Raw genomic sequence first — 24,550 nt, forward strand, 5'->3', positions numbered from 1 at the left:
TTTTTACAGCTCTATATACTTCAAGAATAACAAAGTTTTGCCTCGCTAATTCATCATTTTGAAGCATTTAGATTTTTGCTTTTGTGATCTTTCTTTTTACAGAAACGTCACTTACAGGATTGTACTGAACAATCTTTAAGGATTTAATTTGAGATTTATCATTTTCTTCTGATGGCTCACCACCATCTACGACTGGAACAGAAACAGGACCTATGTAAGGCCCTAAAGGTGTTCCCTGAAAATTTTCTCCAGTCCACATATATACGGCAAGTCCTCCAGGAACACGCATACTTTTAATTTTTGTTCCCTCATTGTGCCAATAGCATCCATGGATGATTAAACGTGGGTAAACCTAGAAATACACGTGCGTACAAAATACAGAGTATGATTTACTAGAATACATTATCATACGGACGGAAACGAAATCAACGAAAGGAAACGAATATTGGTTGTTTAGGAAATGGTGAAAAAACTTCTCACCCCAATCTCAATAAAATCGCACATCTGGGAGAAAGATGCACCACGACAGATCTTTACCATCTCAGAGGATTTCTTGTTACTTTCATAAATTTTCATGGATTTCGTCTTAGGTCCTCCACAAACTTTATCAATGGTGTTTGAGCCGTAAAATGGACCGTAGGCAGTGCCTGAAAACAAAAATTTAACAACATAAAAGTGCAACACTATGACAATATAATGGCTTATATATTGGCGACTAGTTTGAAAAATACATTCGATGTGAATAAAATTAGACAACAAACCTTTGTAGTCTTCTTCTGTGTAAAGATAAACTTGAGTATTTTCGGGAATGGATATAGATAAGATTTTTTCTGACCATGTTTGTGCTGGGTATAAAAAAAAATTTTTGCTTTAACAAAACTGAACATTAATTTATTTTTATTTTATTATTAACTAAAAAAAAAAAAATTTTTTTTTAAAAATTCTATAGAAAACTTACGAAAAACGCAATAATCCCATTCTGAATACTGCTTATTGCGTTCCACAGATGTTGCACACCAATAGTCTTTACCTCCAGCCTTCGTGCATTTATTGTATGTTACCCCATCATAAATAAAAGGGAAATGGCATTTCTTTGATTCTTTTGTCAATATGTCTCCCTCTAAAAAAATAATGTTTATAAAGTAGTGAACCAAATGAACCCTCTCAACATCTTAAGAATGCCAACTTCGAACTGACTTACATTTTAAGATCTTAAAACAAAGAAAAAAAGTTCAAAAAAGAAGAAAGAATCTCAATGAAACTTCAATGAGAGATTAAAGATAACACAAAACTGATAAGTTGAATCAAACACAGTTATACCAACTAAAACTGCAAAATATTATTTAAAACGTATAATAAAAAAAAAACTCACCATGGCCGCTGACCATTTTCAGATCAGTGTAGTTCTTTACTGCAAGCTCATCGCACCTTCCATCCTTTACAAAATATAAATTATGTTTAACATAAATTGTTGTCAGCATGTGTACGTTTAAATATGGAATATTTTTTGAATGATTACTCTGCATTAGGGTTGTCTAAACAACCATACTGAAAAGTTTAAGTTTGTAGAATAATTGCTCCACACGGAGCAATTTGTGATATTTATTTGCCATATTTTTGTCAATCGCCCATAGATATTTTGCCAGCAAAATTTTAGGCTGATTGAACAACATTTACAGGTCAACCCATTATCAACATTACTTTTATTGTGTCAACAATTGTGATTCTTGTACAATTTTGACACATTGCAAATTAGTTTACTTACTTGGGTGCTAAATTCTAACATGCATGTTTTTATTTTTATTCTATTAAAATTAATATTGAATTCATGTTGAACTGAAATTGAACTATTGAACTCTTTTAGTAAAAAAACTATAAACTAAACTATAAACTGGCTTCGTCCAGTTAGAAACCCACTCCAGAGCACTGGCTGATTAGAAAGCCAATTTCTCAGTTATCTAAAGTAAATTTGCCATGCATGTTGGATAAACTGCAACTTCTTCAGTTTTATTATTTAAGTGAAAGACTAACCTTTCCAGAAAGTTATAAAAAGTCTTGTGATGCAGTTATTTGCATTTTGATGCAAGCCAGGATACCAACAGAGTGGGTTGACTCATGAGTCAAAAAACTGTCAAAGCTGCATAGGACTATCTAGCTATGATGGAGCACAGAACACAACAATGAAAAAGCAACAGGATGTAAGAAGACATGTTTAAGGGTCACCTTCAAAAATTGTTTGACAGTGTGACAAAGGAGGTGATGACAGAAATACAGAGCAAAGATTGGGAATTCTTTTGCATATTAAGGGATGTTTTTTTTCCTGGATAAAGAATGGAGTAGATGTAAAGATAGCTGCAAAAGCAGCAAGATGCAACAAAAGAAACAAGAGAGAAAGATGAAAGAAAGATGAAAGTAAGATATGAAGAACATATGACAAAGGGCATTAATTAAATAATAGGTGAATTTTTTTCATTTATGTTTTATTCAGAATCAGAGGAAGATGTTGAGCATAAGACAGTTCAAACTCAGCCATAAACACTTGCAACATTATATCATGATCATGATCATCATCATCATCATCATGATCATGATCATGATCATGATCATCATGATCATGATCATGATCATCATCATCATCATCATCATCATCATCATCATCATCATCATCATCATCTTCATTGTCATTATCATCATCGTCATCATCATCATCAAAAAAAAAAATTTACTTTCCAGCCCCCTATAGTTTTAGGTACTTAGTGTTGCGCTTGCCTCCCAGACTGTGGAGCTGTGTTTGTTCCCAGAGCTGTTGCACTGGCACTTAGCTATGACATTTCAGAAACAACATTATCTTGAAGTTCAATCAGGTGATCCAGAATAAAAGAAAGAAAATGGATTGCTGCATTTGATGAATATAATTTTCTTTGGTAGGACCACTATTGCTGCAACAGGGAAGAATTGCTTGACATTGATGGACTAAAGAAAAATCTGGATCAAATAGCTATTAGTTACAGGGAATGGCCAGGACAAACTGTACCCCATTCCAAAAATGGATAGAGAATAGGAGAGGCTTCAGCAAATGCCTTATTAAAATAATTGAGAAATGGAATCTGTGTTCACAGATCAAAGGCCTTGTATTTGAGACAACAGCCATTTGAATGTCCATCTACTGTTCCATTTAAGATATTTCAGAAAAAATAGCCATCAATGAACTAAGATGCTTTTTATACAACAACTGATGAAGTTTCTCAGGATCCAATACTGAAGAACATTCAACAGGAAATGCTTGTCTATTTACTAACTGCTCTTAAAACACGTTAGCCAAAGAATTTTATCTGGAAATTTTCAGTTTTTCCTTCAGTTTCTTAGTGGGCATATAAGCAACAAGAAATTTCAAGGTTTCAGTCAACAAATCATGGAAAATAGATGGCAAAAGCCAGTTACGCACTAAAAACCTTACTTTTTAAGATTCAATTGGCTGATTATGAATCCAAGAAAATCACAAGCTTAACTCTGTTTATGTCAAACAGTGGAATGAAGCACCACTTGGAATCCAAGTTCCTCTCAATGACATTAAATTTTTGTGAAAACCTGAAGACTTATCCAAACTAGACTGCTGCTAACAAGTCACATAAATCATTTTTAAGGCACCTCTGGTTCCTTTCTAAACAACTGGTTGGTATGGCGCTTTTAGATGACAGAGAGTATCAATCAAAGAAAAGATAGTACAAAGTCTACATCGACCAGACACCCATTGACATGTAAAAATAACAAGTAAATCTTCCTTTGATATCCTAATGATAGGATGTAAAAAAAAGTTTCAGACAATATTTTACCACCAGTACAGTGGACACCTGATCCAGTTTTCAAAAAACTTTTACAAACTGGCTGCACACATGACAGTTGTAAATGATGTAGCTGAAAGGGGAACCAGTCTTATTGAGAATTACAATGACACACCAATAAAGAGCAAGGGACAGAAAAAATTTATTCTTTGATTGGTAACAAACCATAGCAAGAATTTCCCAACTCCATTGAAGACATCAGTTATGTCATAGATTAACTACTGCAGAACCATTAATCTAAAAACTGTCAAAGTTGAAAAACTAAATTCTTAATTTAAATTTTTAATTTATTATTGTATTAACTTTGATTCAATTTTTGAATTTTAATTTTAATTGTAATTTTTATCTTCAGATTTTACCTTTAAATCAATTTTATTTGAGCCTGAAACATTATTTGCTTTCATTAAAATATTTCGTAGTTGTTATAAAAACAAAAACAACCTTGTGAGCAACTGAAATCTGATTTGCGGACCACTGTATTCTGTTATTTCAATGTTTTTGAAAGCAAAATATTTTGGCAAAATAGTTTTATTTAATAGTAAGAAATTTAATCAAACATTCCACAATGAAGAAACTAATTTATGCACTCAAGAAATAAGAAACTTAATTGCATTTTCAAACAACATATTACAAAATGCATGTTGCTTGAGAGCACAACTCTATATTTAATCAGATACTTAAAAAAAAAAAAAGCCAACATTTCAGTTTGATTTATTCCTAACCTAATAGTTTGAAAGGAAAAAAGTATAATTTAACTAAAAAGACATCAAGTCAAATAATTAGTTTCGTATGATAAACTAAAAAAATTTTTAGAATGAGAGTGTTAGAAGTAAGTGTTGCTGTTTGGGTTTTTGATTTTCAACAAAGAAAGTAAAAACATCTATATCATTGATAGAAATTTTAAATAACAAATGATAACGAGTAAATAACAAATTAATGTATGAATATAAACTTGATATACAAGTTTTCTTCATTACATGTCATGGATAAAAAGTAAAAAAACAAATATCAATGATTATCCAGAAGAATATTATAAGAATATATGAATTAATTTACTCATGATGCTAAAACTCATATAGTTTTGAAAGATATCAATAACATTATTCCAATAAAAACTGATTAAATGATTTGAATAAGGTCTAGTAGATGATTAACATTATGCAATAAAATGTAGTTTAATTGCAAATAGTTTGAATAAAGGATCATTTATTTCTGTGTTAACTTATTTCTAAATTACTTCAAGTTTGAATAAAGAATCATTTATTTCTGTTGTAACTTTAAAACTGAAGATGAAATCTTTAAGTATCATTAATATAATTAATATCATTAATATCATTAATAAAATGTTTGCACAACAACAAAAAAAACTTTGACAGAAAAAGTAAACTCTTAAGAAATTAACTTAAAAGTCTTTTACAAAACTTTAATTCACTTTCAAATATTGTAGATAAATGTTTAACAAGCATGAGTTTAATGCTAATAAATGTCTGGCACACACTTACTTTATCTTTATTTGAAAAAAATAAACAAAAAGGTATTCTTAATATGAGAGGCAAACTGGTTTGATAGCAAGATACTGTTTATTGTTACCTGACTTAGTTTTTCTTTTTCACAAACTCGAACATATTCTCTTTTTTCTGTAAGTTGTGAGATACTGATAGAACTCCATGCACCTGGTGTAAGTCCAATCACAGTTGCTCCAGGAAACGGCCCATAAGAAGCACCTTTATAATGATAGCAATAACAATAACAAACTGTCAATACCAAAAATACTTTTAACAGACTAAAAAAAGCATACCTTTGTAATTGTCATCGCTAAATCCAGTAACTACCAGTCCCTCTAAAATAATTATACCATAAATATAATTATATACCATAAATAATAATTATACCATAAATACAATTATATACCCTAATAATTATACCACAAAATTATTATACCATAATTTGTCTTATCTCTTTAAATAAGAACAAAAGTATAACAAAAGAAAGTTTCTGAAATTCTTCCTTAATCTGCTCTAAAAATTTAAACTAATTACAATTTAACAAATATGGAAAAAAATGCTTAAATACTGAATGAATAAATGCCTCATCAAACATCACTTACCTGAAACATAAAGTGATTTGATGGCACGATTCCATCCAAGAAGGTCATTCTTTTTATGCTTCTTTGGCTCAAGTTTGTAACAAAGTCCAAGTAGTTCTTTTTGAGAACATATAACAACTTGTTTGGTAGCAACTTCACCCGTTGATGATAGAGTTAAGCTAGCAAGATAGGCTTGGAGGGTTGGGTACTTACCAGGTGCTCCAAAATATTGAGCAATGCAAAATCTTTGCTGTCTATAACAAAAAATAATTTTTTTAAAAGATTTAAGACAATAATTGCAAACTTTTACAAAATATTTAATGTAAAAAAGCTCAAGTTTAAATATTATCAGTGAATACAAAACATCTCCACCTACTTATTATTAATTGGATCCAACAAAAAAAGAAGAATATCTTTGTCTGAAATTTTTTCTTTTTCTGTTAATGACAATAGATTAGTTGCAGTGCCACTTAGACCAACTGAACCAACAAGACTTGCCATGTCAGCAATCAGTAGTTGTCGAAGAATGGAGAGATCAGAATAGAGGTTGAGGAACTCCAAGCACCTGTCCGAATTCTCTCTTGCAGTGGATACTTTTTTCTCATCAGTTGGATTTTCCACTGAACAATCACAGTATTTATCAATGGAAAATTTCAGCTGCCCGAAGAAGTTTAAACCCTAAATAAAAATCATTTGCATATTTTTATTTATTGAAAGTCTTTTTAGCTATAAAAAATTTTTAGAGTTAAAGTAGAAAAATATGTAAAAGCCATAACATCATTTGAAATAAGAAAGTTATTTTCACTTAAAACCAAATCACAAAATTGTGTTTTCCCATTTGGAAGTTGCATTATCTTTCCATAAATAAAGGTTTATTTTTATAGTGACTTTTTAAAATTATTGTAGATTTGTATAGGAGAAAAAATTTTTATTGGAGAGCAAATTTGTGATGAATTTTTCTCTCTTATAGAAAAGAAAAAAGATAAGCATAACTTTGATTATTATTTAATTATTATTAAATATCATGATGATTATTATATTTAATATTTGATAACAGTTTTCTTACATACTATTATTTATGACATCTGAGAAGAAAGAATTTGAAAATGTTGCAAGCAAGTTGCAGAAAAAAAGTGGAAGTAGATCTAATATTTTTTTCTTGTAATGAAACCAGAAAAGTATCAAATAAAAGGAAAAGGATTTAAATTTATAAAAACTTTTTAACAAACTTTCTTGCTTGAAGAACTACTAAATGAGTGACAACATTCATTAGGACCTTTTTTTTTTAATTTTTTTAAATTTCTCAATAGTCATATATATGGGAAGTCATTTCAATTACACTCTATACCCAAACTTCTATATCAAAATAAAATAAAAATGAAACAAGAAAAGGAACTAGAAATTAGAAAAATGAAACAAGAAAAGGAAGTAGAAATTAGAAAATGGAATAAAAATGCAACATACCCTAAAAGCCTGGTTATAAAGCTCAGTTGCTTGGTTTTCTGTTATAGAATTCTCTTCTCGAAACTGATTGATTGAGTTTCGAATTGAACTAACAGCTTTCTTCAGCCCCTCTGCTTCAGCTCTCAGCTCATCTGCACGAGCACGAGTTAGTGCTTCATCAATAACTCGCTTTAACATTCCTTCCTGACTCTCTTCCGCCTCTATTTTTAATACATGACAAATATATGTTCAAAAAAAATAAAAAGAACAGTTCTTTTATAATATCCTAACTTTATTTGGATCTCAACATTTATTGCTTTGTTCAATATCACCAAGTGAAAGAAATTTTGGACTTATTTGAAAAAGTAAAGAACTTTTAAAAGAAAGATTTTTTTAACAAAATAAACTTTAATAATAATTCATTAAATTTTACTAAAATTCTTGCTGAATATCAAAGCAAAATCCATACCCTGCGACCCACCAAACAGACCAAATACCATTGAAACAAGACTTAATACAGTTGAAAGTGCAGCACCCATTGGACCTGCCAAACTTGCCAGTGTTCCAACAATACTCAGACCACCAAGAAGCATATCTTGCCAACTCCCACTGCTGATGCCACTGACAAGCTGAGTTAAACCTTCTCCAACACCATTTATTGCACCTGTAAAAATGTTTCAGAACTATTGCTTTAGATAACACTATTTGTTTACATTACATATACTTTACACAACAAAGAAAATAAATAAAATTAGTAGGATTTTTACCAGCAACATCTTCATTGCCAAGTTTTTTGAAACTTTCTTTGGCATTTTTGGTACTTTCTTTAAACTTTTCTTTCTTTTTCTCATACTTTGAGCCTCCATTAGGATTTAGTTGATTGGACTTCTATATTAAAAAAAAGGTAGAATTTTTTAAAAATAGCAATAATTAAATATTTAAATAATTAAAAATAAAAACATTAACAGCAATAATAATAAATACAGTAGCATTAAAAGTAATAAGAATAGCAATGATAATAATAACAATAATAATAATAATAACAATAATAATAATAATAATAATAATAATAATAATAATAATAATAATAATAATAATAATAATAATAATAATAATAATAATAATAAAAATAAATAATATAAATAATAATAATAATAATAATAATAATAATAATAATAATAATAATAATAATAATAATAATAATAATAATAGTAATAATAATAATAATATTAATAATAATAATAGTAATAATAATAATAATAATAATAATAATAATAATAATAATAATAATAATAATAATAATAGTAATAATAGTAGTAACAATAATAATAACAACAATAATAATAATAAAAGTAATGATAATGATGATGATGATAATAGTAACAGCAACAACAATAAATTGTTAGTCTCATTTGGTCAATACGTTGAGAGTACACCTGTCTAGAAATACATATTTCAGAAGAGCCCTTTTTATTTATTAATTGCCTTTTTTGGTAGAGACTGCAGCAATCATTGTTGTTCAGCTCAATAAACACTGTTACAAGGACAGTAAAGGTAAATAAATATAAACTATTAATCATATTTTTACTCTAACATTGTTTTGTTGATAAGTTATGATTTCGAATAATATTCAAAATATTATACATTTGTATCGTCATCAGACAAGACAAAATCACCATTGGAAATATTTCTAAACCAAAGTTGGCACTTATTGACCTTCAATACGTCTACAAACACATCATAAAATTTTTTGTTGCGACTGTTGCACTAACACATGATCGAAAATAGAACAGCACGCAATGACGTAAATGTTCTTCAGTTGGTTGATCGTCCGTCTGGTGTAAAACCAATGCAATAAACATTTCGAAGTTTTTTTCGAGAAAAAAAATATTTCGTAAAAACGCAATTTTTTAACTCAAGTGTACTAATAGTGCAGCAGATTAGCATAACAATGGACCGTTCCCTCTATAGAAAAAAACCGCGGTGCATTTTGGTCTTTGTATTCACCGAAAATAAACAAATTATCAAAACATATTATCATGTCAGCAATAAACAAAGTTAATAGCCATGAAACTAGTTTGGAAAATGATTCAAATAGTATTTCTCAACCAGTATTTCGAGAAATATCTAGTCAGTTTAATCAAATAGATGCTGAAGAAGTTGTACAAGAACAAATAAGCACTTGGTCAAGATGTCTTTCCTTACTACCTAATATAAGCCAAGAAAAAATACACAAATATTTAATTATAGACGATAGTTCGACTGATTTCGGAGCTAGAGGTGCTTCAAAGCATAAAATCTCTGGGTATCAGCTATTTAAGGAGAGCTTCGTTAAAAATTTAGTTGTAAAACCTAATGTCAAGATTGAAATAAATTCTTTTCTTGTTAGAGCTAATGTTTCAGCTTCAATGAAAAAAAATCAGTACCTTATTTATGTACATTTTTGTCAAAAAGAAGGAGATATTTTGTATGCTAAATGTAATTGTAAAGCTGGTATGGGAGGATGCTGCAAGCATGTTGCGGCAGTATTATTTCAGTTAAATGAATATAAGCAATTAAATTTAAACTCTGTACCATTCGATAAAACATGCACAGAAGTGTTACAACAATGGCATGTTCCTGCTGAAGGAAGAAATTCAGAACCAATTAAACTTTCTAAAGTTTCCTTTGAAAAGAGTGATTTAGAAAAGGATCTAAACAACTCACGAAAGCGTCCTTTTGTATCAGGAAATAGAAACTTTTGTGCAACCCCAATTTTTGCACATAATCCAAGTGATGAAAAAATTAAAAAACTGTCTGATAGTTTATATAATCTAGGAGAAGGAATAGCATTTGCAAATCTTTTAAAAGGAAACAATTATCATTCCACGTCCTACTATGAAACATCAATATCTGAATATCAGCTAAATGTAAAAGAACTCGATTTAAATTCTGATGTTATGTTTAATCTTGTTGATACCATAATTAATGGATTTGAAGTAGAATTCAGTGATTCATTTGAATTTGATGAAACTCAATTAAAGTTTATTACAAAATATTTAGTTCTATCAAAAGAGAAAATAAAGACTTTGGAAAGAGCTACTTTATCACAATCTACAAGTTTATGGCTTGAAGAAAGAAAAAAATGCTTGACATCTTCAAACTTTGGTTTTGTTATTAATAGACAAAAAAGTATATTTCCTGCCTCTATTTTGAATAGAATTTTGAAAAACAATAAAAAAAGCTCTTGCAACAAAGCTTGTAATTGGGGTAAAATAAATGAAAACACCGCAATAAAAAAGTATGAAAATATAAAAAACGTATCAGTAACGAGATGTGGATTTATCATAAACCCAAAATGGCCTTGGCTTGGTACAAGCCCTGATGGAATTGTATTTGTAAATGAAAAAATAAGGGCTGTTGAAATCAAATGTCCTTATTCAAAAAAAGATTTAACTATAGCTGAAGCTTGCCTAGATAAAACATTTTTTCTTTCTGTTGTTGATGGTAAAACAATGCTTAAACAAAATCATGTTTATTTTTATCAATGTCAAGGTGTTATGGCATTATTAGAGGTCACAGAACTAGATTTTATAGTTTATACTGAAAAAGATGTTTTTATCGAGAGTATTAAATTTCTTAAAGAGCAATTGGAAAAAACTACTTTACCAAAATTAACTAAATTTTACTTTGAGTTTATGCAAGAAAATATATTTGCAGTTTAGATTAATTGTTTTTATATTTTTTACAAACATTTTATTTATCTGAAACAAGTTGTGGCAAAAAGTTTGCTAAATAACAACAAATTATCCAAGTTTTATTAATTTCTGGTGCCGTAGACAATTTAAATGGTGTTTGTAAAATGTGATAATTTTTTATTCGCTGTATTGCTCTTTCTACATGAATACGAACAGCAGCAATTTTTCTAGTTTCATTCTCATCTTCTAGACTGAGTTGAGCTTTTCCATTTAGAAATGGTGGTATATTTAATGAAACGTTTTCCGGTAAATCATCAGCAATATCAAAACCTCTATCTGCCATTACACTGTCTCCTGGTTCAAGCAGGTTGTATATTCCACAATCTTTAGTAATTTGTTTGTCCGAAAAACGACCACAGTATAAATCAGAAACAAAAGTTATGGCTCCATTTGGTGCTATTCCAATTAATCCTTTTGCTGTATTTTTATGTTTATAATTAGAAAAAGTTGCAGATTGGCTTCGAAAAGATGTAGGCATTTCGATAAACAGTTCAGTGCAGTCTAAGATTACCCTTGTTGATTCATATTTTTCTTTAAAACATTTTGGCATTGTTTCTTTTACAGTTTGTTTTGTTGCCCAAATTGGTAGCATACGCATTTGAGAATGCAAAAAATCAGTCCATGTCACTATGATTCTACTAACATGACTTGAGGATATGTCAAAGCGCAGTGCCATGTCTTCAACCAAAAGGCCAAGTCGAAATCTTGTTAAAACTAAAAACAATTCAGACTCTGAACTCATTATGCGTTCTCTTCCCTTTTTAATGTAATTAAAGTCTGTTGTTTTTTCAATGTTTGTATTTGACCCCCAATATATAAGTTTGCTTGCAGCAGGTTCTAAATATTCTAGTAAAACTTTAAATAGATTGTATGATTCAAAGCCAGTATAAAATTTAAAGTGGGCTTGATTATGTTTAAATCTGTCAACTGTAAATTTTAATTGATTGATAGTGTGATTTTGGTTCATAATAATATTTTTCATTTCTTTCTTTTTAGTTTTTATAATGTTCAGTTTGTCCTTTAGGATAATAATTTCTTTTTTTAACTTTTCAGACTCGGTTTCTTCAAATGAAAAATTAACATCATTTTTTTCGTTTTCAATTTCGTCTATTTTTCTTTTATATCCAATAGAACTATTTACTGTGATTCTTGGTTTTTTTATGTTGTCTTTAACTTGTTTTGACAGTAAAGATGGACAGTTGTTCATATAAGTCTTTTTTCCTCCTATAAAGTGAACTGAACAAACCCGATGAGAAGTAGAAGGAACAAAGTTTTTCCTACTAATTAAAGATAGCCATTTTTTTCTCAAATTACTTTCCTTTGGGATGATGTAAAACGATAAGTTTTTGTTTTTGAGCGAATTATTGTTGCATAATGGAACACAACAAGTTATGCCACCGCGGTATTTTGTTGTTGTTGTTGACTCAACAGTAATATCTTCTTTAATAGAATGAGTTATTAGTTTATCACAAGATATTGTATCATTTGAAATCATTTTGAAAAGTCTTTTTAAATTAAATTACTTGACTGTTTATTTTAAAAAGCATTAACACAGATTTGTTTATTTTCGGTGAATACAAAGACCAAAATGCATTGCGGTTTTTTTCTATAGAGGGAACGGTCCATTGTGCAAGAGTGGATAAAAGCATGAAACTTTTTCTAGATGTAGAAAATAAGTATCCAATGCATTTAAGATATGGTGACACGTCCAGTTTTACCAAAAAGGTATGGTGAATGAGCTGGAGAAAGATAAAGAATAATTACGTCAATTTTCACGGAATATTTTTTTTAGTAACAAAATTTTTAATAAAGTACTGTATAATTACCGCATAGTCTAAGTTTATCCAATCATATTGCACTTTTAAATAAACGATTTAAAAAAACGATTAAAACAAATCACATCACAAATAAAATATAAAAGTTTTGAAAAATAGATAAACAATATTTATCGATTAAAATTAAGTTTATAGTTATTTTTTTATAACATATATATATATATATATATATATATATATATATATATATATATATATATATATATATATATATATATATATATATATATATATATATATATATATATATATATATATATATACAGAGCCGGCTCGTAGCGTGTGCGAAGTGTGCGAAACACACAGGCGCAGCATTAAAAAGGCGCAAAATTAAAATTTTGCTTAGAAACAAAATATATTGATCTTTCAAGATCTATAGCTAAAAATATCAAAGGTACTAAGTCCATTTTTGTGAAAACTGAGTTATGCCCCTTGTCTAATCCCAATCAGTTTTTTTTCTGCTAACCAATCAGACAAAAGTTTACATTTTATGTTTACTTCTGGACAAGATGGCCGACATTAATGCTGAAATCGGTCCCCGCCTTAAATTTCTATTGTCAGTTGTGAATGACATATCTGCACCTTATTTTCCAGATTTAAAAAAGATTTTCTTGAATGTTTTTATAAAAAATATACAAATCTCTTTTTTAGTCTATTATTTATATAATTATTTTTGCACATTGTTTGTTTTGGTTATTTTTTGTGCATAATTATTTTTTGTTAGTAATATTAGATCAAGCTAGTAAAATTGCATGCAATTACAACTGCCTATTTTGATGCAGATAGTGCGGTTTCAGATTATAATGCATTTCATAATGAGTTGTTTTTTGCATATTTTTTAAAGTTCAAATAATTAAATTTAAAAAAATGATTGTTATTATTTTATTATAAAAAATAGAAGGTATTATAAAGGCATAAAATTTTAAAGAACTTGCATTAAACCAAATGAAAAATAAATAAAAAACCCAAGCAAAAGGATTAAGACTGTTAGACTGTTAGATAAAATTTTAAGTATTATAAAAAAGGCTAAGTATTTTTCGATTATTGTAGATTGTACACCAGATAAAAGTCACAAAGAGCAAATGTCTATTATTATACGTTACGTTAACATTGCAAAACAATTGGATAACCAGGTTATCAGTGTCACAATTCAAGAAAGTTTTATAGGATTCATAAATGTATTAGATACTACTGGATTAGGACTTACTGAAGAAATTTTGAATTCATTGGAATCAAATAATTTATCTGTCATGGATATTCGTGGACAAGGATATGATAATGGATCCAATATGAAAGGTAAAAAAATTGGTGTACAGAAGCGTATAAAAGATATAAATTCACGAGCCTTTTATATTCCTTGTGTCTGTCACTCCTTGAACTTGGTTGTTGCGGATGCAGTCCAAGGATGTTTAGAACTTATGAGGTTTTTTTCACAAATTCAAGCTTTGTATAATTTTTTCTCTGCAACTACAAAGCGTTGGCAAATTTTTGAATCAAAATGTTGCAAATTAACAGTAAAGTCATTAAGTACTACCAGATGGGAAAGTCATGTGAATGCTGTTCGTGCTCTAAAATTGGGATTAAAAGAAATTTATTGTGCATTGAAAGAAGTTGTCAACATTGAAAAAGATTCTATTACTAGATTAACTGCTGAATCACTTGCATCAAAATTAAACAGTTTTGAATTCATATGTGGTGTTGTGGTTTGGCACGATGTATTAACTGAAATTAATTGTACTAGCAAACTATTACAATGTCAAACTGTAGACGTGAAGACTGCTGCAAATGCATTAAAGAAAACTATCGATTTTTGTGTTACTAAACACACTGAAGATTCTTACAAAATATATATTTCAAAAGCCAAAATTCTAGCTAATGATGCAAACTTGACCAATGAATTCAGTTCTATTTCACGTGAAAGAGCAAGAAAAAGAAAAAGGTTTTTTGATGATGAACCTTTTGAAGAAGATGGTGATATACAACCAAACCAAAAATTCAAAAAGCAGTTTTTTGATATTCTCTTTAAAATAGCTAAAGAATCAATAAATGAACGATTTGAAAGCTTTTCAAGTACAATAGAACCGTTCGAGTTTTTGTATAATATCAAAGAAATTGATAAAATAGGAGAAGAAGGCTTAATTAATAAATGCAGATTACTGGAAAAAGTATTGACTCATGGTGATTCAAAAGATGTGTATTCAGAGGATTTGTTTCTGGAACTTAATTTGTTATCACGGAAATTAGATGGGAAAAAATCACCGGAATCTGTGCTTAAATGGATATATGATAGTCAGCTTGAAGAACTGTTTCCTAATGTTTGTATTTCCTTACGAATATTATTAACACTACCGGTAACAGTGAGTACAGGGGAACGTAGTTTTTCCAAATTAAAATTAATAAAAAATTATTTACGATCAACAATGGGCCAGGAACGTTTAAATGGTTTATCAATAATTTCCATTGAAAACAAAATTGCTGAATCTGTGGATATTGATACTTTAAGATTAAATTTTGCAAAATCTAAAGTTAGACGTGTTCCGTTTAGTAACTAAAAATATGTTTAAAATCAAAAAATTTCTTAAGAAAGTTATTGTATTTGTAGTATGCATTGTTTTATGATTTAAAAAAAGTGACATTTTTTGCGAACGAGCTCGGAATTTAAATCTAAAAGGCGCCTAATTTATTCTCGCACACATATAATATTTTTCACGAGCCGGCTCTGTATATATATATATATATATATATATATATATATATATATATATATATATATATATATATATATATATATATATATATATATACGTATGTATAAATATATTATTTCTAGGCCTCTATACATATATATTAAGGCCAAGCTATATATTGTTGCACATCCTATTTCTGCGTAGAATGAAGTTTTCGACAGGCCTAATCCGATTGATGGGCAAAGTGTATTTTCTGCCAAAGTACCTCTGCAAACAAGTTGATATGGATTTGGATATTAAAGTCCGGGAGTGTGTTATTACCTTGGGTGATTCTACATTATTGACCAAGTTGAGCGACACAGATTTAATTGCTCAAGAGGCTAAGTATCACACTAAGTGTCTCAATGACCTGTACAAAAAAAAAACGTACTTTTGATAGACGCATGTGTGCTGAAACGCAGCAAGTAGAAGATGAAGTTGATTGTGAACATGGTATTGTTTTTGCTCAGTTGATCGTTTACATTGAAGAAACAAGGTCAGAGAATGGATCACACCCATCTTCAAACTAGCTGATCTAGCTAGACTATATGCTGATCTTTTGTCCCAACTAACTGAAAATAGGCTACATACACCAACTTAGCGTATGCATAGCACACGTTTGAAAGAAAAACTGCAAGCCCATTTTCCTAACATGCATGCACAACAGGAAGGTTGAGATGCTTTACTTATTTTTAATTGTGACATTGGTCCAGCATTTCTTTAAGCCTGTCAATATGACTGTGATCGTGATGCAGTGTGTTTGTCAAGGGCTGCGAGGATTATACACATCCAATATGGATGACGCTTCCTGAAGCTGAAAAATGCTGTCCTGAGTTAATTCAGTGCGGATGTAGGACAGGTTGTACAACACGCCGCTGTAAATGTGTTCGTAACAGCTTAACATGTACTGCTCTTTGCAGTACATTTTAAGCTGTTACGAACACATTTAGGAGAGTGTACCAGAGATTGAAATGTAATAATGTATAGATTAATATTAACTAATATGCTTGTTAAAAGTTGTTTAGGCTTCTTAGCTGCTTTAAACTTTTTTATTGAGTAACAAGTTTTTTAGAAATATTTAATAAAAAAATTAAAAACTTTTTTTTAAAAAAAAAAAGCAGGAGGGGAGGGAGTATTTCTTGGGCAAGAGGGCCGTGCTCAAGCCCCTTTCCCACTCATTGGCGCATATGCGATCAATATATACTTCGAATGATCTACAATCCCTTAAATTTTGGCCAAGATTAGTTAGACGGACTAAAATTTGATAAGGTTTTTATAAATCCAAGATAGCGGTAACTGCCATCATGGATTCAAGACAGTTCTGGTCATGCTATGGTTTGCCACCATATCTTAAAATGATCAGCATAATTTTCTGAGTTTTTTGTGAAAATTTCATGCTTTTATCCACTTTTGCACAATTTTAGTTATTTTTAATGCTAATCTGCTGCATTATAAGGCGGGAAACCAGTTTTTTTCTAAGAAAAAAAAAAAGCCGATAGCTTTAGTTAAATTCGATTGGTTGTTTTGTAAATAACTTATACATGCCGCGGTAAGCTTCGGTACCGAGAACTTTATAATTTAAGATTATGCAAACCGTATTTGGCGTCAATAATTTCTTTTGTATATATAAGCAATTTTTAAAAAACAGTTCTGTTGCGAATGACGCGTAAGATAATTTATATAATAAATTTACCGAAAACTACAGCCGAGAATATTGAGGAAATATAGCCGAGTAAAATATAACCGAGAAAAAATACAACCATTTTTATTACATTTGTCTTTGGCGCAACCGAACCATAATTTATTTATAAACTTTTATTACTTTTTAGTGAATACGATTGCAAAATGTTCACATAAAGTACGTGACAAACCTTTTCACTTTAGCGTTTGTTATAAAAAAAAGCAAAGTTTTCTTAATGTAAAACAGAAAAAATTGGGTTTTTTTTAATTTGTGAGTTGCATGGTAACTTGAAAGACTTTGTCACGATGTGGTTATATGTATCAAAGCTCAACCGATTTTCTGAAGTTTAATTTAGGCAAAAATGAGCCCCAGCCTTTGTGCGCGAACATGTTTTGCAGAAAATATTGGCTTTATTCTAACCCCAACTCTGTCCTGGAGGTTGCTTATAAAATATATATTTTAATTGCATCAAAAAGTGCATTGAAAAACCTTTCCAACGATACCAAATATGTTGCTTTTTTTTTGGTTTTTGAACGAAATATCAACTAAAGCATAAATGCAGTTTTCGCTGAAAAAAACCTGGTTTCCCGCCTTAGTACACTTGAGAAGTAAATTTTTTTTTCGTAAAAAAATGCGTTAACTCGAAGAATTTATCGCTGTTTGTATTTTTTTCGGCCATTGCTATAAAGCATAAAACGTATACATCACTAAAATTAACGGACTTTTTTTATCCGTAATATATAGTAGTAATATAATAGCAATTTTTATTTTAATTTTTATTTGGTAGGCCTACTTAATAAACTTTATTAGTTATTAAGTAGGCTGTGCTGTCTATTCTATTTTTTAAATAGTTTTACATTCTAGTATTTGGTGTTTAAAAAAACTGTGTAAAATTAAAATAGGAACATGGATTTAATTTTTTCGGATGAAGACATAGATTTCGAAGTTGCAGCTTGAGCTTTGCCACCGATTGCCTCGAGAGGTTGGTGTTTAAAACAATACTTAAAATTACTAAATTTTGATGTTATTTTAATGATTTTTTATCGAACAAAATCAGAAATCATACCAAATAGGCGCAGAAATTATATTTTTGTTTTGTTTTTCAATTTCATTTTAGTTTAATGGCCGCTTTTTTAACGAAGATGTTTCTGACAACGTTTTTCGAGAGCAGTATCAAGTCCCAAGAGCTTTATTAGATTTTTCAAGTCCCAAGAGCTTTATTAGAAACTAGGCTTAAAGATGATTTGCAACATTATACTAAGCGAAATAAAAGCATTTCAGTACGTTTCCAGAAAATGGTATTTCTTAATTTTATTGGCACAAATGTTTTTTTTCATGTTCTCATGGAATCTCTACCAATACAATTTATCGTATTATACACAGTGTAGAAGAAGCTATTTTCTATGTTAGTGTATTAAGTTAATAAAACTATTGAAAGTATATATATATATATACATATATATATATATATATATGTATATATATATACACACACACATACATGTAATTATACATATTTTTATTTAAATAGTTTGCTAATTAAAACATACTAAGCTTCCCAAGAAGAACCTTTATGTTTTCTCTGATCTTTATTGCTAGTAACATTTTAAGTTCTTTAGACAGCCTTTTATTTTGTTGTGTATTTGTGTATTATATGGCATATTTGTGGACCATTTATACTTTTCTTTAGTCAAACACAATGAAAAATTTGTTTAACCAAAATAACTATCGAAAACCTACATAAATAAGCATGGAATGTTAAATACGTGCATGCATTGTTAACGAAACACCAAAAAGGAACTGAATAATCGATTAAATGCAGATTTTAAGTAATTAGTTTATTATGGAGTTACCAAAATCCTGAGCCTAAAACAAATATTCCAAACTAAAAATAATTACTTATGGGGCCCCTTAGAGAACAACTAACTTCCTCTCTAAAAAACCGACTGATGTATGAAATAAGTTGGTAGCTAGGTCTATATTCTAAGCCCGAAAAAAGTGATTAGTAAACATACAATGCCATGAAGAATTGAAGGTGGAGTTGACTAAATGAATGGATAAAATGATTTAAATTAAGGCGGTCAAAGAAAGAAGAATAGTGGAAAAAGTATTTAAAAGTTTCATACCTCAGCAGATAAAGCAACTGTTCCATGATTTGGAAAGTACTGCGGCTGCAGATATTGAAAACATTCTCAAAGGTGCCGCTGTTGGAAGAAATATATGTCATATGTGGCATGATGCTGACGCTAACAACCAAGATTTATTCTATGGCAGACTTCTTAGATTGAAAAAAAGAACAGTCCCATATATATAGTTTCTTTTTGGGAATCAAACGAGAATGAGAATGGTGATGGTGTTGAGTTCAATTCTTCATGGCATTGTATGTTTACGAAATGCTAGTGTTTAGTAACTTTAATAAATCAGTATAACATGAGCACTTGGCACCTGCCATTCCCTTATGTCTTGTCTATGAACAGATCAATAATTTTTCATTATCATAAACAGTTCTATGCTTTTTCATTATTGATGTTTTAATGGTAAAATGTGATCGATTTTTATGATTCCCACTCCAGGCGCAAATCTAAAGGGTGGCCATTGTGGCAGTGGCCATATAGTTTAAATTTAACGGCAGCCACGTTAGTTTTGTGTTTTTTCGCCTAAGGAATATCCCTAAAAATTTAAATTTGTCTGCCGTAATTTACGAAATTTGGCTATAGAAATTCCTGCCAAGTCTACAACGGTTCTTTTTATACGTTACCGACGTTTTATTCAATCAATAAATGCTGTGAAAAAATGTTAATATATCAATCTTTTAGCGAAATTTAAATCGTGAAAAGAAAATTTGGCCACAGTTACAAATTCCTGGATCCGCGACTGCACTCTTACTCCAATAAATTTTAATCAACTTTTTAAATGAAAAGCTTTTATTAAAGTTCTGTGCAAAAACAGCATCGCAAAAAATAGGTAAAGTTTAAGATAGCGTAATAAGGTATAGAATTATGATTACGTAGAGCCTATAATTTTATAATTTTATAATGGAGATAGCTATATTATAATTACACAGAGATTATTATTACGCTTTTATACGCGATATTTATCATACAAATTTATAAAACTTTATTGTTTTTTTTTTTAATTCATTTATTAAAAATATTTTTTATTTTTAATCAATATGATAAGTAATTAAAACACTAAAATTTTTTAAATTATTTTTTATTACAGCGTTTTGTTGAAGAAAAATTTAACAGAAGCAAAATACAGCGCAAATAAATAATAAAGTTCCATTGCAAAACTACCGTTAGCCAAACATAAAATTTTAATATTTGTCTCAGTTTTTCTCAAATGAACTTTTCTTACTTAAATGGGCATAACCTTTTGTAGAATCATTCGTTTTTTATGAAATTTTCACCATTTTAATACTAGTTTAAAGCTTTTTTTTCCAATGATATATGATAATTAAATATATAAATAATTTAAAAGTTTTATGCACATACCTACAATCATTATTATAAATGTAAGAAAAAAACGAACCTCAAGAATCTGCTGTTCAAAACCCGGCGAATCAAGGCCGGTTTTTTCTTTGCCATATGTCGTCGCAACACAAATTGCAGCGAAAAGCAGCAATCCAACCCTGAGCATTCTTGTTTGATTGAAAAATAAGAAATATTTTAAAACATGTCTTAGAAAAGCAAAACTAATAAATATATTCTCCAACGCGTATTGTATGTTGATTCCACCATATATATATATATATATATATATATATATATATATATCGCGCTTGATTTCGATATAAAAAAAAGGTCACCTCCCTTAATAGAGGGTACCACTGTTAAAGATTTGAAAACCTCAAGGGGAAAAACAGCAGTCACTTTTATGGTTTCAAGTTAATTTTTTGTTATGCTACGCTTTCTTCCTTCAAATGTTTGCCATTGAAGTAGACCATTTTTTTCACACGATAAAACCTGATTCATCCTGGGTCATCCTTAAAACCTGATTCAAAACAAACTTGTTTGATTATCTAATTAATAGGGGGATAATTTAAAAATTTTAAAAACTTTTTTCCCCTGTGGTTTTCATGTTTACCTTTTAAATAAAAAATGAGTTTTTAATTCAACACGCGAATTTTAGAACCGATGCAATCACTTCGAAGCGATTGTTTGCAAATTTTACTTGAAGAAGCGAAATAATGGCTTGTGTACCATAAACAACTTTTTACAGCTCAACGCTGCATGCATTTAAAAAATCTTCCTAACTTTATGGTTTTTTTAAATTTATTTTACTTTTTTAAAATACTTAAAGTATATTGAATTCATTTAACAATTTCCTTTCAAAAATTGAGTAAATATGAGTAAATCCGTGCATGAAGAATCCGTTCATCCGAACAAATCCATCAATATTATTAATAAACTGTTTCTCTAAATTAAAATCCAATCTGTCGTTAAAACTACTGAACATTAATAAAATGCTAACACAAGTGATCCAACGAAAACAAAAAAACTAAATCTGACAAGAATTACACACTAAGTGTTAGGTAATGGATTTGGTAGAGCTACCCATGCTCAGAATGGTCACTGAGTATGGCCAGCGACTTAATGGCTTTATTTATTAGTTGTTTTAGCCGAATCTATCAACCGATGATAACTGCGGCACAAAACGGTCAGTTTCGAAATCCACCTGTAAATTTATCCACAAAAAACGCACGCGCATCATCGCGAACTAAGATGTGCTCAAGAAAAACTTATCAGAAAACAACGTTTTTAGATTAAAAACTTATCCTCAACTCGTAATTTAACCGTTCTCTTTATATGTTTAAAAAATATTTTTTTAAGAGAGCTGTCGAAAACGAAACAACAAAAATATTTCAACTTTACATTATTAAAATTAAAATAACTATCATTTTGCAAAAGTCTTAAAAGATCTAGAAATTGTCTATGAAATATTCTGCATTAAAGAATTTTGAACTGTAAAGTTATCAAAATTCTTAACAAAGAAACATTTGGTAATAAAGCAGTTAAAAACTCGGTGCTAATATCAATTCATGAAAGTTTTTTCAATGATTATCACTCCTTAAAAAAAAAAAAAAGGCTTCGCAAATAGTAACACTTAAAGATACACAGTTAGGTATTGTTGAAGATTAATCATAGACCTTTTAGAAAAATATTTTCGTGTTTCTTCAGCTAGTTTAAACAATTTGACACAAATTTAAACAAAAAGTAGTTTTAAGGAGTTAGACCATTTCAAATTTAATCTTTTGGTTTTCATGGTTGAAAATCACGAATCTATGATTAGCTGACATAAAAATCACTGTGGCAAATTATTATCATAAAAAAAACTGATTAAAAAATTTTTATAAAGTGATAATTATTAATTCTCGGCTTCATTTTTTAATTCAATGACTCTTTTTCTTTTTTACAACTGAATACAAATGTATATTGGTTTCTAAAATATTAAGTGTCAAAATTATTATGAAAACGCGAAGGATTCAGGTGGAAAGCAATTTAAAAAAAGGCCAATGCTATAAACAACTCGAAGTTTTTTTCGAGAAAAAAAATCTTTCGTAAAAACGCAATTTTTTAAGTAAATTATTTTTACGTAAAAAAATGCGTAAACTCGAAAAATTTATCGCCGTTTGTATTTTTTTCGGCCATTGCTATGAAGCATAAAACGTATACGTCACTAAAATTCACGCCCTTTTTTTATCCGTAATACGTTATTGATAACAGCAATTTTTTTAAAATTTTTATTAAGTAGGCCTATTTAATAAATTTTATTAGTTATTAAGTAGGCTGTGCTGTCTAAATATTCCACTAAATATTCTATAATATTATATTATTTTATAATTAGAATCATACCTAAAAAAGCTTACCTATATTATATATATATATATATATATATATATATATATATATATATATATATATATATATATATATATATACAGTGCCGGTTTTAGCACTACCAGCGCCCAGGGCGAGATTTCTACGGCGCCCCTAGCTCAATTGAACCCCATACAAAAAAAGGCTAAATTTCGCCCCTTTATATTCGGCGCCCTGGACCATCGCCCAACCAGGCCCTACCCTAACGCCGCAACTGTATATATATATATATATATATATATATATATATATATATATATATATATATATATATATATATATATATATATATATATATATATATATATATATATATATATATATAACAAAATTGATATATACTATACATTACATCGTGTTATCATTGTTAATTTTATATATTGTAATATATCTCTGCTGTTGCTACTTTTTTTGAATATAATGATTAAATTGCCATTATTTTTACCCTTGTGATATATCATTAGCACAATTAGTAGTTTACTTCACATTAGTCTATAACTACTTGTATATAAACTTGAATGTAAAATCTTTATTTAGAAATATATGATTGATTGATACTTATATTGTAATATTTGTAAATATATATATATATATATATACAGTTAGAGAAATAAGTATCCGAACAAAAGATTTTTTTATGGAAAATAAACTTTGTCAGGTTTTTTTCGAAAAAAAAAACTTTATAGAAATAAAAGAAATGATTATTCTGAAAGAAAATTTTATTACGAATTCAATATGCAAAAAAAAAATATCAATAATAATATTTAATTGATAAAAAATTAAGATACATTTAAACTATGCAATTTTTTAGCATTAAATAAGTATCCGAACAAAATTTTAAAGATTAAGGCTTAAAGATTAACGTTTCTCCGAGTAATTATTTTTTTGACTTTTTAATATCGAGTTGGACCGCCTTTAGCTTTTATGACTTCTCCAAGTCGACATGGCATCGATTCAACTAATTTCTTTGTCGTATCTGAGTCGATATCAGCCGAAGCTTCTTGGAGCATGATTTTTAAATCTTCTTTTCTTTTTAGACATCGTGTGCCACATTTTTTATCCTGAATTGCCCAGAGATGTTCAATTGGATTGAGATCTGGACTTTGCGCAGGCCATTCAAGTAACTCAATTTGCTTTTGGATGAAAAACTCTTTTGCTTTCTTTGACGTATGTTTAGGGTCATTGTCTTGTTGGAAGATAAAATGCTTTCCTAATCGCAGTTTTTTAGTTGAAGCCAGAAGATTTTTATTGAGAATTTTAACATAAACCTCAGAGTCCATAATTCCATCAATAAACTCCAGTTTTCCTGTTCCGTTCCAAG

General features: G+C 29.2%; 2 protein-coding genes across 3 annotated transcripts; both read right to left on the reverse strand.

The window, feature by feature from the left end:
* Nucleotides 1-21,074, reverse strand: LOC149876428 (uncharacterized). 2 transcript variants are annotated; one of them, XM_090075290.1, is made up of 13 exons: nt 20,882-21,074; nt 8,139-8,259; nt 7,841-8,035; nt 7,393-7,592; nt 6,305-6,606; nt 5,950-6,182; nt 5,641-5,682; nt 5,433-5,566; nt 1,373-1,436; nt 959-1,120; nt 762-845; nt 481-647; nt 1-352 (listed from the first exon to the last, which is right to left on the reverse strand). In XM_090075290.1, the coding sequence occupies exons 1-13, from the start codon at nt 20,987-20,989 to the stop codon at nt 68-70; spliced, it is 2,097 nt and encodes a 698-aa protein (XP_089931416.1). In that variant the 5' UTR covers nt 20,990-21,074; the 3' UTR covers nt 1-67. The 2 variants fall into 2 exon arrangements, with proteins under 2 accessions (XP_089931416.1, XP_089931417.1); XM_090075291.1 differs by lacking the exon at nt 20,882-21,074 and adding an exon at nt 9,016-9,338.
* LOC149876429 (uncharacterized) lies at nt 9,343-12,603 on the reverse strand. Its single transcript, XM_090075294.1, has one exon. It carries the CDS (start codon nt 12,601-12,603, stop codon nt 11,107-11,109), a length of 1,497 nt encoding a protein of 498 aa, XP_089931420.1. The 3' UTR covers nt 9,343-11,106.
* Nucleotides 21,075-24,550: the final 3,476 nt, after the last annotated feature.

This window comes from Hydra viridissima, unplaced genomic scaffold (assembly GCF_058129835.1).
Source record: "Hydra viridissima isolate aposymbiotic clone 2 unplaced genomic scaffold, HvirCarnegie_v1 scaffold_20, whole genome shotgun sequence".
NCBI classification, from domain to species: domain Eukaryota; kingdom Metazoa; phylum Cnidaria; class Hydrozoa; order Anthoathecata; family Hydridae; genus Hydra; species Hydra viridissima.

Bases quoted from the DNA above. Each gene is read 5' to 3' on its own strand.
- LOC149876429 (XM_090075294.1), bottom strand. From the start codon at position 12,603: ATGATTTCAAATGATACAATATCTTGTGATAAACTAATAACTCATTCT.
- LOC149876428 (XM_090075290.1), bottom strand. From the start codon at position 20,989: ATGCTCAGGGTTGGATTGCTGCTTTTCGCTGCAATTTGTGTTGCGACG. The intron at 8,260-20,881 runs GTTCGTTTTTTT...TTTTTAATATAG, and splicing joins TTGAACAGCAGATTCTTGAG to AAGTCCAATCAACTAAATCC. The intron at 8,036-8,138 runs GTAAAAATCCTA...ACATTTTTACAG, and splicing joins TGGCAATGAAGATGTTGCTG to GTGCAATAAATGGTGTTGGA.